This window comes from Leuciscus leuciscus (genome assembly GCF_965113295.1).
Source record: "Leuciscus leuciscus genome assembly, chromosome: 18".
Classification (NCBI taxonomy): domain Eukaryota; kingdom Metazoa; phylum Chordata; class Actinopteri; order Cypriniformes; family Leuciscidae; genus Leuciscus; species Leuciscus leuciscus.
Genome location: NC_138742.1, coordinates 13,942,808 through 13,956,971, shown reverse-complemented (window position 1 = coordinate 13,956,971; position 14,164 = coordinate 13,942,808). Strand labels below are relative to the sequence as shown.

At 38.2% G+C, this 14,164-nt stretch overlaps 1 protein-coding gene and 1 long non-coding RNA gene across 4 annotated transcripts in view; one reads left to right on the top strand and one right to left on the bottom strand.

Moving 5' to 3' along the window:
- The window catches only part of znf385a (zinc finger protein 385A), an 87,517-nt gene that overhangs the window by 19,794 nt on the left and 53,559 nt on the right, over positions 1 to 14,164 (bottom strand). For 2 of the 3 annotated variants that reach the window (XM_082144910.1, XM_082144911.1), the window contains exons 2-3: positions 11,742 to 11,887; positions 4,063 to 4,173 (exon numbers count right to left, since the gene is read on the bottom strand). In XM_082144910.1, the coding sequence (XP_082001036.1) occupies positions 4,063 to 4,173; positions 11,742 to 11,887 (257 nt within the window). Of the gene's footprint in view, positions 1 to 4,062; positions 4,174 to 7,776; positions 9,173 to 11,741; positions 11,888 to 14,164 lie in introns of those variants that run through there. The other variant, XM_082144912.1, reaches the window with a different exon arrangement.
- On the top strand, positions 675 to 3,807 carry LOC309480472. The gene is made up of 2 exons (XR_014199651.1): positions 675 to 1,509; positions 3,195 to 3,807. It is a non-coding gene; the product is annotated as an uncharacterized lncRNA (long non-coding RNA).

Sequence of the window (14,164 nt, the reverse complement as noted above, 5' to 3'; positions counted from 1 at the left end):
GATGGGAAGGAGGCGAGGGATTAGATATTTTCAAGGAACAAATGCATTGCTTTATTCAGGATAGTAGAGGAAGAAAATGTAGACTCGTTGCTCTGTGTAACCGTTTAATGAAACATGGCATTGTATAATTTAATCTCCTAACGTAGCTGAATCATTTCCAGTGCAACAATGCATGAAAGAAGTAGCACTATTTCTAACAGAACATACAAACTTGCAATTGTTTGATGTCTTTTCTTTTGATCTCTCCGTTTTTCGCTCACAACTGATTTTACGCCGTGAACACTCGATGCCTGACAACTTTAAAAATAAATAAGAGTTTAAATTGTTAGGACAAATGACAAAAGAATGTGTGAGTTTGTATGAAGGTTTATGAGTGTTTGCATGTGGCACTGTCCACGGATACAGCACACTAAAAAAAAAAAAACAATACCCAAATTATGTTTTTTGTTTATGTTATAATCTAACGTAAAATTAACGTAGCTTGAAAAGTTGGTCGTTTTAAACACACAATGTATGTATCTCCTTAAAAATCATACTAAATAAATAAATGTAAAAATAATAAAATCATTTGAAAAATTTAAGAATTAATAAATGAATTAATAAATAAAATATGTCATACTTTTCACTTAATGCGTTAAACTGATATGAGTCATATTATTTGTATTTATTAAGCATCAGCCCTTACCCATGTTATTTAAAAATATTATCAAAATATTTATTAAATTTTTTTGCAAAATGTATAACAAAATTATATAATAATAGTAAGAAAAAAAGCAGGCCCCATATTGTACCCTTTTTGTGGAAAGTGCCATGTGTGTGTGTGCGTGTGTGTGTGTGTGTGTGTGTGTGTGTGTGTGTGTGTGTGTGTGTGTGTACCTACTTAGCTATATTTTGGGGACAAATTTGTACCCAGAAGTGACCAAAAACCTGACAAAATCTCCAAAAACCTCCCTTTAGGGACGTCCTCATTTATGAATCTGGTATAAACTATTTTTTTAAATGTAAAAATGCTGTTTTATAATGTGATGGGTAGGTTTAGGGGTAGGGTTAGTGTAAGGGGATAGAATATACAGTTTGTACAGTATAAAAACCATTACGTCTATGGAAAGTCCCCATGAAACATGAAAACACAACATGTGTGAGTGTGTAGTTAAATGCAAAGCAGGGGTGTTGAAATTATATGCCTATCTTTTACAAACCAGGACAGCTGCAGGTGTCAGAGATGTCTAATCTGTAGTCAAGTGCTTAAGGTTTATTGAACAGCATGCATTATTATTTACAAGCACACTTGTATGTGTCAAGCTTGTTTGACTTGAGGGTCATGAACTAGATTGTAAACTAAAGGCATCTTTGGGTGGCACTTTGGGATCTGGAATTTATAGCTGAACTAACAACCGTCTAGGATATTTACTATGAACCAAAACAAAGCAACATTAGATGATGGAAATAACTGCAGTAAACAACTTCAATCTAATCTTCACCTCTAATCTCCAATGATCCTACTACATGGTACGCATTATGATATCAGTGAGAAAAAAAATATTTGTTATGTTTTTCCTGATTAAAATTTGACACTATAGCAATATCAATAAACATTATCATAATTTTTTTATTTATTTATTAATTATAAGTTTGTTGCCTCAAGGCAACATTGTACCACAATGGACAAATTTAAACATTTGACATTTTCATGAAGAAAAAAAATTATATATTTATTGAAAACATCAATTTATTTAACTAAACACTTGAACAAACAGATTTATCAAGTTTTTATTGAATTACACATTTCATATTTAATAAAAAGTAACATTTATTATCCAGCTGTTGCCCTCAGGCAACATTGTACCATCGTGGAACGCAAGTACTACAAACCATTATATCATCAAGTTATCATATCAAAACATTAAAAAACATCAAAACATGCTGTGTCAAGGTAAAACATTTACAATCACTATAACATTATCCTAATATGAAGGCCAGGCCTCAACAACAGCAAGATCAAACATTTGGAAGACCTCCCCGGCCGACCTAATGACCCGTGTGGGGTCCTCCAGGGGCCCGTCGGGAACCCCCCGAAATACGAGACCCCTACAAGTCCCACTAACCCTCTATTTGTCCGATTGCCCACTATAGTAGACAAATGTCCTGTTGACCCCACCGCCGGTCTCAAGCCACGCCCCCGTCCCACTAACCCACTATTTGTCCGATTGCCCACTGTAGTGGCCAAATGTCCCGTTGACCCTCCCTGACTTGTCTCAAGCCACGCCCCCGTCCCACTAACCCACTATTTGTCCGATTGCCCACTGTAGTGGCCAAATGTCCCATTGACCCTCCCTGACTTGTCCCAAGCCATGCCCCCGTCCCATGGACCCGCTATTTGTCCAATTGCCCACTATAGTGGCCAAATGTCCTGTTCACCCTGACCGGCTCCAAGCCGTGCCCCTGTCCCACTAACCCATATGTCCGATTGCCCACTATAGTAGGCACATGTCCCGTTGACCCCCCTGACCAGTCCCAAGCCACGCCCCTGTCCCACAAACCCACTATTTGTCCGATTACCCACTATAGAGGCCAAATACTCCATCGACCCCCGCTGACCACTCCCAAGCCACGCCCCTTTCCCACGAACCCACTATTTGTCCGATTACCCACTATAGTGGCCAAATGTCCCGTCGAACCATGCCAAGTTTTCAGTTTGCAAAAATACAGATACATTTAGATAATTCAAACTCTTTTCCTTACAAATAAAATATAATTGTATTCATACGTAGTATGCCTGGCATGGCCTTATGTGATTCCATTATGGTACAATGTTGCCTCGAGGCAACAAGCAGTTTTATGTAATTTCCTATGATAAATTTGATGATATATAATGTAAAGTTTTTTGAAAATACTTCTTTACTTACCAATGAAGGTGACTCTGATTTTTTGTGGCTGATTATTTGGACAGAAATTAGTGAAAAATGCCCTTTTCAGTGGAGAAAATATGGAGCCATGTGACATGTGCACATGTGTTGAAAGAGGGAACTAAATGTACCTCTGTGGGTCATGTGACCACTCTTTTGCATTTTCTTTGGTTAGTATTTGAGTTCCCCTCCCCTTAGAGAGCATTGAACAATTACATTTTATTATGTTTTTATAAAAAAAAAGCTAAAATAGACTATGTTGCCTGGAGGCAACACCGTACCATAGAGGGTTAAGTCCAGTTGTTTCACAGAATTGCTGAGTTGTCTCAAAATCTCTCCCCATAAATCATTAAAAGCGAGCTGGGCAAACAGCTATTTTCACTGGTCTTCACATGCAGGCTTGGCCTCTCCGTCTTCTCCCTGTTTTTCATTGTCTGTGGATGCAGTTTAAAGAAGGCCATACATCTGCTCGACTGGAGGCCCAAGATTACAGGCTCACACCAAGAAAGCCACTTTCTGCCCATGATTACAGTTCTCGTCCGTAAAAATAGCGCAGGCTAGTGGGACACTCCCAGGTCCTGCTCTGTTACTAATCTCACACATGTCACAATGTCTGCCACAGCTGCAACTGAATTCAGCCCAGAATATATCAGGCTTAAGTTTCCCCCCAAACAAGCGTGGCATAAACAACTAACATAATTGCTTTCATTGATGCGCGAGGAATATTGGAACTGCAAAATGTGCGATAGGAATCTTGCAATAAAAGTCTAAAATGGAAAATTTAACGTTGTTTTTGTAGGAAGGTTTCTGTAGCATTTCCTGGTGGAAATAATCTCTTATAATTGAGATATTACTGTATGTTGAAAGAGATTTTCTTTAAACTCTTTTTAATCGTAAAAAGGCTTCATCCTGTAAGAATTTACTCTGACATGCTATGCGGATACAGTACTTCAAAGAGGATTTGCCATTGGCTATTTCCGGACTAGAAAGCAGAGTGTGCAAAGTATCTCAGCAACATAAACATAACACTCATATTACATATAAAGCTCAATCTAAGAAATCTATATACGATTTCATGTCTTCAATTCAATAAGCCAGTTGAGTAAGCCACCAAAGAGAACATGCATGTCAAACAGTCCAATATCAGATGCCTCACCTCAGAGTTGAAACGGATCTGGCAGACATTACAGGAAATGATTGGCCGTTTGGTCTTCACCAGTGGGACTCCAAAGGTGTGGTTGATCACTGCCTTCTGAACAGGATCCATCTGAACACAGAACAGGAGAAAGAGAAAGGGGGAAAGGGAAAAGAGAAAGGACTTGTGAAACTAAACTCTGATCCGGCTCCCGTTAGACAGACAAGGTCATTAATCATGTTGATGGAAAGGTCTAGGTGGCAGTAGAACATGGCTAAAGGGTGAACATATGGTGCAAAGAGTCAGGACACCTGTGAGATCAAGTCAGGGTGAGCAGCTCTTCTCTTGCACAAATGTTGTTCGTCAAGTTTCAAAATATCAATGACTTAGATAATAAACGAAGACAACCTAATAACTCACTTTCCATTAATGAGGCCACATTACACTAGATCATTTCTAAACCAGCATATAAACTGCATACCAAAAGGTTCCTGAATAGAATCTTCTGGATAAATAACTAACAGTGCGCAATACATTTGTTCCAGTTTGGTACTTGACTGTTTATAATTAGTTCATGTTAGATCTGGTCAATTAAATAATATTAACAAAAATTATTGTTACAAATATATTTAATTCAAAAATATTTTTTAATATATATTTATTCATAAAAGCCGGCTGTATATATACAGTCAAAGCAAAAATTATTCAGACAGCAGATATCATTTTTGAAGTTTTTTTTTTTTTTTCTAGTGGGTGCAGGACACTATAGTTCATTTATGTAAGTGAGGATAGCAAAATAAAGTAAACTGTGACATATCATACCCAAATAGTCTTCATACAGTGGACTACCAGTAAAATTATGGGTTAGGGTTATTATTCAGACCAAAATAACTCAGACACTTTGACCTGACCATGTTTTGCTTAAGTGTTTTTTTCTTTAGTTACTCATGTGACATTTTTACACCAGAGACTGAACAAAATTAAGCATTGCTTGGTAATTGGTTGACCTAAATTGGTATTATCTAATTATGTACTTAAATGTAACAGCTGACAGATATTCAACCTAATTCATTTGAGAGACAGTCTAACAGAAGGATGGCCAAACCCAGTGAAATATCAACTGATTTGATAACCCTGAGTTCTTATCATATTTTATTACCATTTTCTAAACTATAGCCGAATAAACTGTGATAATGTGAGAAATGTTAAAGGTGTCTGAATAAATATATATATAATAGCCACACACTATTATATTTATAGTATGTTGATTATATACTGTACAGTGTACATACATCACAGACACACATTAAATTGTTTCTGTATTAGTGTCCATAATGTGAGTTGTCAGACTTTTAATATAAATTTAACCCAATATCCTAAGTACCGCATCTCATAGCGCCAATGGTTAAGCCTCTGTTTATGACCAGCTTAATGCACAAAGCCTGATGGTCGCAGTCCAAAAATCTTTTGGCCTTGTGGTCTGCATTCAGGGCTCTATTGTCCTATGATTCCCAGCATGATTATTCACTTGATATAGTTTCATTTCATTTGAGTATTTCGACATGACATGATGCAGCTAATCTGCGTGCATACATTTACCAATTCATTCTTTCTGGAAAACAGTCAAACTTGACAAATTTTTTAGACTAATAAAGAATGCCTGTGAGACATGATTTCCAATACAGCCAGTTGCAGAAAGAAAATGTTTAACCTTTCGAAAACATCTATAATGGTTGTGCTTTTTATTCCAAATTCTAAAAACAATAGACTAAGCCAGGCCCGTTTGGAACATCTCCTCTTGGCTGGGAAACGCGAGAGAACCTGAAATGAATATTCTCTTAGTCAAACAAAAACATTTTGAAACTCTGCAAACGAAACGTATCCAGGCAACCCTCTACTAGAAGCAAACACAGAGCCGAGACGTGGTTCAGGATGACAGCGTCCACCGACTGTAGGTTAGCGTTCTTGAACCGGATTTCCTCCGATTTTTGCCTCTTATCTCATTTGGCACAGGCCCGAAAACTTGTTTGTGTTCTGCGTCACCGTAACCGTCGAGGACCCTGATGCCATTGTGCATGTGTAACGTCCACATTACATCAGTCAGACAGGCAGTGGATTAGCCACAATGATGTTGTTCTATGGCTTTGCCTTCATGAATCTCCAGAGGATTAAGTGAAGCTGGCAGTTAGCAGGGTAATCAGAACACCTCCAGCTAGAACACATCAATAGATACAACTGTCAGTACTAACAGCCTCAGCGAGGAAACGGATGGAGGAGGGGCTCCGGCAGGATTCACAGGAAAAATCAAAGCTCAGAAAAAGATTAGTTTTAAGGCTCATGTCTTTTTTAAAAGTCTGCTGGCTGCATTTTAACCCAGAACGCCCTTCTAATCAAGATTTAATAGCATACAGAAGTTAAAATGCATTTCTAGACCAAAATCATGGGTGTTGGTCCATCATGCTTCGCATTATGAAGTAAAAATAGCACTGCATTGAAGTGGTCTTCTGCTGGTGTTGATTTATTCCTTTGACTTTCTCAGTCGAGAGACATCTTGGCACATAACTATCCCAACCAATTTCCTTAAACTTCAACAATGTCATGATACGGCTTTATGATGATGCTACAAGAATCAAACTAATGAAACCACCAAACCACAGCTGAAAGATGCCTTAAAGGGGCAGTTCACCTATAATATTTGGTCATCATTTTACTTTACATCATGACTTTCAAAGTCAATGGGGTCCAAAACATTGACTTTCATTGTATATGGGGGGGAAAACATATATCTTTAAAACTCTCTATATGTTACATAAAACATATTTTATTTTCCACAGAAGAAATAAAGTAATACAGGATGACATGATGTAAAGTAAATGATACATTTTTTAGTGAAATATTCCTTTAAGGCATGTGTTATTGTTCATGTTTTATGGAAGCCTCTATAACATGCTGTATTTTTATGGTGTTGGCAGACACTGCATCTATACTAATTATCAAAGAGAGCAATTAACAGTGCATGTTACATTTATCCAATTGGCAAGCACAGTGTCTGTCATATGACCTCCTGATGCTCCCTCTGGAAAACCACATCCCACACACTGATAACTGGTCAAAAATAGCCAGATCCTTCTTACTATAAAAACACAGACCCTTTAATGACCCTTTAAAGGGATGGTTCATGCAAAAATTTAAATTCTGTCATCTTTAACTCACTCTTTTACTGACTTTACTCTGTGGAACATGATGTAAAATAAGTTTTTTTTTTTTCATACAGTGAAAGTCAAAAGGGTCCAATGTTTTGAACCTCATTGACTTTCACTATATGGGCAAAAACGTGAAAACATTCTTTAAAATGTTATGAAAATGAAAATATCCTTTGTGTTCTGCAAAACAAATAAAGTTCATACAGGTTTGGAACAACATGAAGGTGAGTCAATTATTTTGGGTAAACTATCCCTTTAAAGGAAACATGTAAAATAGATTTAAAACATAAATAAACGTGTAAAAAAAACCTAAAAAACTTAATTCACAAGAGTCTCCCCTTCCACTTACAACAAGATCCCATGTCAGTTAATACAAACACAGCATGCCGGACACCACAAGCCCAAAATGCACTGCGTTCAAACACAGAAGAAGGTGCGATGGCAGATAAAACGAATGCCGTTCAGCGTCCAGCGCTTGAGACCCAGATAAAAGTACCCTGCTCTCTGCCTGAGTTAGCTGGAGGGCACTCACCTTCATATCCCCGGCAGCGCCTGGATCTCGCAGCTGCATTGGATCCTCCATGAGGGAGCGCGTGTTTGTGTGTGGGAGGGTGTGTGCGAGAGTGTCACTCATCCTGAAGGGATCCTGGCTGTCCCACCACACCACCTGATTCTCCCACACTCTCGCGTTCGCACGCTTCTGTGCCCCCTTCTGGGGATGACAGCGAGCAATTCTTGCGCTTACAGGTCCAGGATATGATTAATTGATGTCTCTCTTCCTAGTTTTGTCTCTTCTTTTCCACCGTCGGTCGTCACTCTTGCCGTTAGGGATCAGTTTCTCGTTCTCCGCTGTTTAATCTCATCCACCTTCCTTCCATTCCTCCCTCCATCCTTCCTGACACTTCACAGCAAGCCAAGACTGCGTTCCTGGTTGGATGCTCTCTCTTCATTTTCCTCTGCTTCTCACTGGCTTTTTCTGTCCTTTCCTTCCCCTTTTTTCTCCACTAATAAATTCTGTCGTCCCTTTCCTGAGCTCTTTCAAAGATCTCCTTCCTATTTCTGTCCTACATGCTCACTTGCTGACTGCTTATTTTGCCCAGATGCACTAAGAATGTCATGCACTCCCTCAGTTTTTTTTCCTTTCTCACTCCCCAAATCACCCCTTCACTCCCTCATTCAATCAAAAACACTTATGCACAAGCTGCAGAATTCAGCCCTCCTCCATCTCCCCATTATGACAGTCCTCTCGCTCTTGCTACATACCTCTAAAACTCATGTGGAACCAATACAGCTGTGACCCGGGCTCAATTAATAAAACTTCCAAAAATATTTGAACTCATAATGCCTTGTGATTGATATCTTCCAGCTCTTAAGTTTGAAAATTACAGTTTTTCGAGGGGGTCATCAGAGGTAGAGTGAATGCAGCCAAAAGATTTCAACTCCAAAAGTCCACGTGGAGTTGCATTACTCAGCGAGGAAAATTGGCAAGCTTTGCGCAGAACCGTCGTCTTCTGCGAGTGAGCTTTACTCGAAGGTGGCTGCAGGTGAAATGCAACAAGTCGGTGCACAAGCCGCACGATTTAACGCCTACGAAATTCCTGATCCTGCGGAATAAGCGTGTCTGGGGAGCTTTTCTGCACCTTCATGCCACAACCAGCTGCTTCGTATAACTGATTCAGGTGCCTCACTGCCTGCAGGCAAATTGACTCAGAGGCCAAATCACATTAAAGACAAATTACAGCTGGACCGTAGAGGAATGGAAGATTGAGGTCTGTCCCAGTTCTATCTAAAGCTGATCAAAAGCATCTGATATTGGTGAAATGTACATAGCAAAATAATGATTTGGCCAAACAAACACATTTAAAAACAAATAATACTTTGAACTGATTACAGCTTCATTAGCTTTGATCATGGTTGTTGCATTCCAACATGAATGCGATTCCAGATGGAACAACTTGAGCACAGCCAACAAATCTTATGTTTATAAGCAGTGTTGGGGAAGCTACTTTGAAACTGTAGCTTGCCAAAGCAAGCTAATCATAATTTAGAGAATTTGAAAGTAGTTTGTGCAAATAAATAGTAGCTAATTACATTAAAGTTACGCAGTTTGTTTTTATAAATAATAAAAGCATAACTATTTAAGAATGTCATTTATCATTTAATCAGAGTCGTTTTTGAACAATGAACAAATATTCTCAGTATGTGACAGTAAACTTGAATACATTTATATTAAAAGTACAGTAAAGCCACCATAATTAACATAACTGAGTCAAAAAACATGGTACAGGGACTTGAAACAGTGAATCCTTTTTATGAATCTGACCTAACCGATTCACTAGATAGAATGAATCACACTTAATTTCCAAGTTGAAAGAACATATGAAAGAGAGAACTGCTTAGGATAGGGGACTGTTTGGAAACAATTCACAAGAACGAACCAGAATGTTAAACAACACTTTATATGAAAGAGAGGACCGCTTAGTTGAGCGCATTTGATTATTAGTACACCATGTACATTTGTTTTAAGTTCCAATTTACTAATTGAAAATTCTGCTAAATAAATAAATAATAATAGAAAATAATGAAACAGTCCCAGAATGAAACATATATATATACGCATTTGCCAAACATTATATAAATAACTCAATAAAAGCCTATGTATTACAACTTGTGTAAGGGGTCTTTTGTATTTGTCAGTATTCCATTAGGCATTAGCCTAAACACTGCAGTGTCCTAGAGAGAGGTCAGCCTGTCCTTCCAGCCACTCCAACATTGCCCCCTACTGGGCATCAGGAGTATTTCGCCGTCGGACACCCGGTCACTCTCACATTGAGCTTTTAACTGTTGTGATTAATAGCCTGCTGCAATGCTAAAACTGCCTCAATCTAAAGATTACAGCTCAGTGTCTGAATATATAATAAATGGCCAAATAACAAGAGACAGTAGTTAAGCTCTTAGATGCTGACTCTTTCACAAGCTCATGCATATTTAAAAACATTTAAACATCCCTTGGCTTTTACTGAAAAGAAAATAACGTGGCAGAATTGGAAGGCAACAACATGTGATGTGGATTTATTGAGCTGGCATGGGTAGAGTGTTCTTTCCTTTCTCAGTGTCACGATACTGTGCCAAGAGGCACGCCATCTTTCACACTGGCAACAAGTGCAGGCAAATATATGGAATTTAAGAGAGAGAATACATATGACGGACACCTCGAGGATAGGTGGATCCCATCCCACAACCTTTCCTGTTCAATTCGCTGACCAGCATCCTCATTTACATAACAGAATGCAATCTGGGAAATGTGCGGAACAGACTCTGAGTAAAAGTGCTGAGAGAGTGAAATGAGCTGCTGCATGCTAATCAAAATGATTAGCTATAAGTCACAGTGACACGAGAGAACTCATACAGCATTACACTGTCTAACGGAAGGCAGTCAGGAAAATTCAAATACACAAACAAGCCAGCTATCATTAATAGACTGAGTGGTTTAATATTTAAGGTTATCTTTATGTAATCAGATGCAAATGCATTAATGCATTGTAACATTAATACACCAGATAAACCTAAACACCAGATAAACCTAACCTTAACCCATGTAGTTACCTTATATTACCCTGTACTTTCTTAGGGAAGTACACGGTACACGTACTGTAAAATAAAGTGCAACCGAAATCTTTAATACCTTTATGTGCTTTGAAGATCTTGAAAGTTAAAATCATCATCTTCACTGTTTCCCGTTTGTTTTCCACAGATGAAAATAATAATCATAACACTGGTTTGGAATGACATGAAAATGAGCATGCTTTTAATATTGCTCCTGCAAAGCAGTGTCACTTTTTTATTTATCTGAAATGTAAAGTCCATTTTCTTTGTTATATACACTACTGTTCAGAAGTTTTGGGATTGGCAATGTTTTTTGAAAGAAGACTCTTCTGCTTACCAAGGCTACATTTATTTGATAAAAAACATTTTTACCATTTTCTGTTTTAATATATTTTAAAATGTTATTTATTTCTGTAATGGCACACTTTACTCCAGTCTTCAGTGTCCCATAATCCTTTAGAAATCATTTTAATATGCCTATTTGCTGCTCAAGAAACATTTATTATTATTATCAATGTTAGTGAAACATTTGTACTGCTTAACCATTTTTCAAAACCAAAGTGCTTGGTTACTTAACTGAATTCCTTTTTTTTTTTTTTTATAATTTTTTTTTTACATATATACACATACATGATTATGGCCTGGATGGCCATGATGTGTCTTCCCACATGGTTGTTTAAGAAATGAAAAGCTACACACTCCATCAATTAAGTTGCCAAACATATAACATGCTAGAAACATAATAATCACAGCAATAATGATCCATTCATAGACTCTAAAATAGTATTTGCCTATTTAAATCTAAACAGCAACTTTAAATTTTTTTTGGGCCGGACAGTAATGCAATAATGCAACACTGTCAATAGAGATGTTTCAGAGGCATAATCTCACCGCGTTGAAGTTGTGGAAAAGCCCAACGCTGTGTGGAGGATTCGTCTCCATTTGAAACTGTAGGAAGGGCTTCATATCCAGATGAGGCTGGATGACGGTGGGGGTCCGCAGAAATGTAGGGACACCCCCAGTTCGGTTGATGCTTCCTGCAGAGACAAGAAGAATGAAGTTAAAGAAGCCAAACGCACAAATTCTTACTTTAAACTTTCCAAATGAGCTTAAAATCCTGTCATCAGGTTAAATTTGTAACACCAAGCCTGAATAAAGCTCCTTTTGCTCAAAAAATGACTTTCTTGCCATACAGAGGTGAAGCACGGTGGCTCAGAGGTGGCTGTGCTGACACATTTTTTTGTCAGCACAAAACTCATCAGAGAGATGTCAACCTTTGGTTATGAAACAGCCCCCTCTTTTCTCTCTCTCTCTCTCTCTCTCTCTCTCTCTCTCTCTCTCCCAATCCACATCACAGAGTCTCTGTTCCCTGTCAGCCTGTCTTCTCTTATCCTTTACAGCCCGCGCAACCTCTTGCATGAGACCGTGCGAGGACCCTCTCGTCAGAATTAAGCTTTAGTTACTTTAAGCTGCTTAATTTCTGCTGCTGGATTTTCCTCGCCTCAAGTTCCCTGCAGTCTTAAATCTGTTCCCTTCTATCTCTCTCCCTCTCGCTGCCTGTCTCCTTCTTAATCTAGGATGATATTTTTTTGCCCTTCTCCGCTTCTATTTCAAGATTGCTCGTCAAGCCTCTACTCTCTCCTGACTTCTCCGGCTCTTCCGAGCGCCGTTGAGATGGTTTCCTCACGTAGAAAACGTCATTAGGCTGTGCTGCTGTGGGCATACATGTCAGGATGAGCGGGGAGACAGAACGAAGGAGAAATGGAGAGAGCACTGGAAAGATATGCTGCCTCAGCCTGGCCACAGCTGTTCCTCCTGCTCTCCTGCTGGAGCCTCAGGCCTGGACGAGCCTTGGCATCGTTAACTCAAATTAGCCATGCAAGACTCCTCACTGGCTGCACAGCACACAGGGAGATAAAGAGCGGGGGAGAGACAGAGAAGAGCAAGAATAAGGAGGCAGACTGGTTGCAAGATTGCTGGTGAGAGAGAGAGAAAGTGCCAGTGGTCGCTTGTGGGCAATGCTGGTCCCTGATGCAGTGCTCAACAAAAGTCACATGACTCACTCTCTAAATACTCCCTTTTGCTGCAAACGGTTCTCTTCAAAAGTGCCGCAGTGTGCCTTAAAGGGATAGTTCACCTAAAAATGAAAATTCTGTGGTTTACTCATCCTCTGATGTTGTTGTTTGTTCCAAGGGACACAAAAAGAAGATATTTTCTTTAAGTATATGGCTGCCAGCAAGCACAATAAAAGCACCATAAAATTTCAAAAAGTGATCCATACGACTCATGCACTGTATTCCAAGTCTTCTGACGCCATGCAGACTGAAATTTAAGTCATTATTTATTAAAATCCTTCACCTTTATCAAACAAACAATCACACCTTTGTTTCAAATTTATGACCAATATATACCACAGCTTAAAAGTTTAGGATACGTTTTTTAAAATAAAATATATAAAATATATGAATTCAGCAGGGACACATTAAATTGATCAAAAGTGACAGTAAAGACATTTATAATGTCACAAAAGATTTAAAATAAGTACTGTTCTTTTGAAATTTCAGTAATAATATTATTATATATTTATTAAATAATTCAGAAAAAAATATTAAGCAACACAACTGTTTTCAACATTGATAATAATAAGAAGAAATGTTTCTTCAGCATCAGATCAGCATATTATAATTATTTCTGAAGGATCATGTGAAACTGAAGACTGAAAATTCAGCTTTACTATCACAGGAATAAATTACATTTTTTAAATATATTAAAATAGAAAAAAAGTTATTCGAATTTTTAATAATATTTCACAGTATTTGTTTTTACTGTATTTTTGATCAAATAAATAAATAAATAAATAAATAAATGTGATGCAAGTTTCAATACAATTTTTTATATTTTGTCAATTTTGGAGTTTGAAACCCATTTTCATGAATTGCAGTATATAACAACATAACTTAAATTTTTAAGTGAACTATCTGTTCGTCTGAATGTCCAATTCCCCCTTCACCCACATAAGCAAGACAGAAGACTAAGCTCTAAATGTAAACCGCCACTCTCGCTGCTGTTTGCTTGTCACTGCAATACAGTGCTGACATAATTCAGGACATGTGTGACTGATCCAACGAGAGAACTCTCAAACCCATTTAGTACGTTCATATATGCCAGCTGAGAAACGACACAGATTTGTTGACAACCGAGAGAGAAACACAGAGGGGATCAGAACACGAGTGTACTCGAAGTGTGTTGGGGGACAGTTGTCCTTGCAGCAGAGTCAAAGTGTGTGTCAAAACAACACGGCCAGCATGCATAAA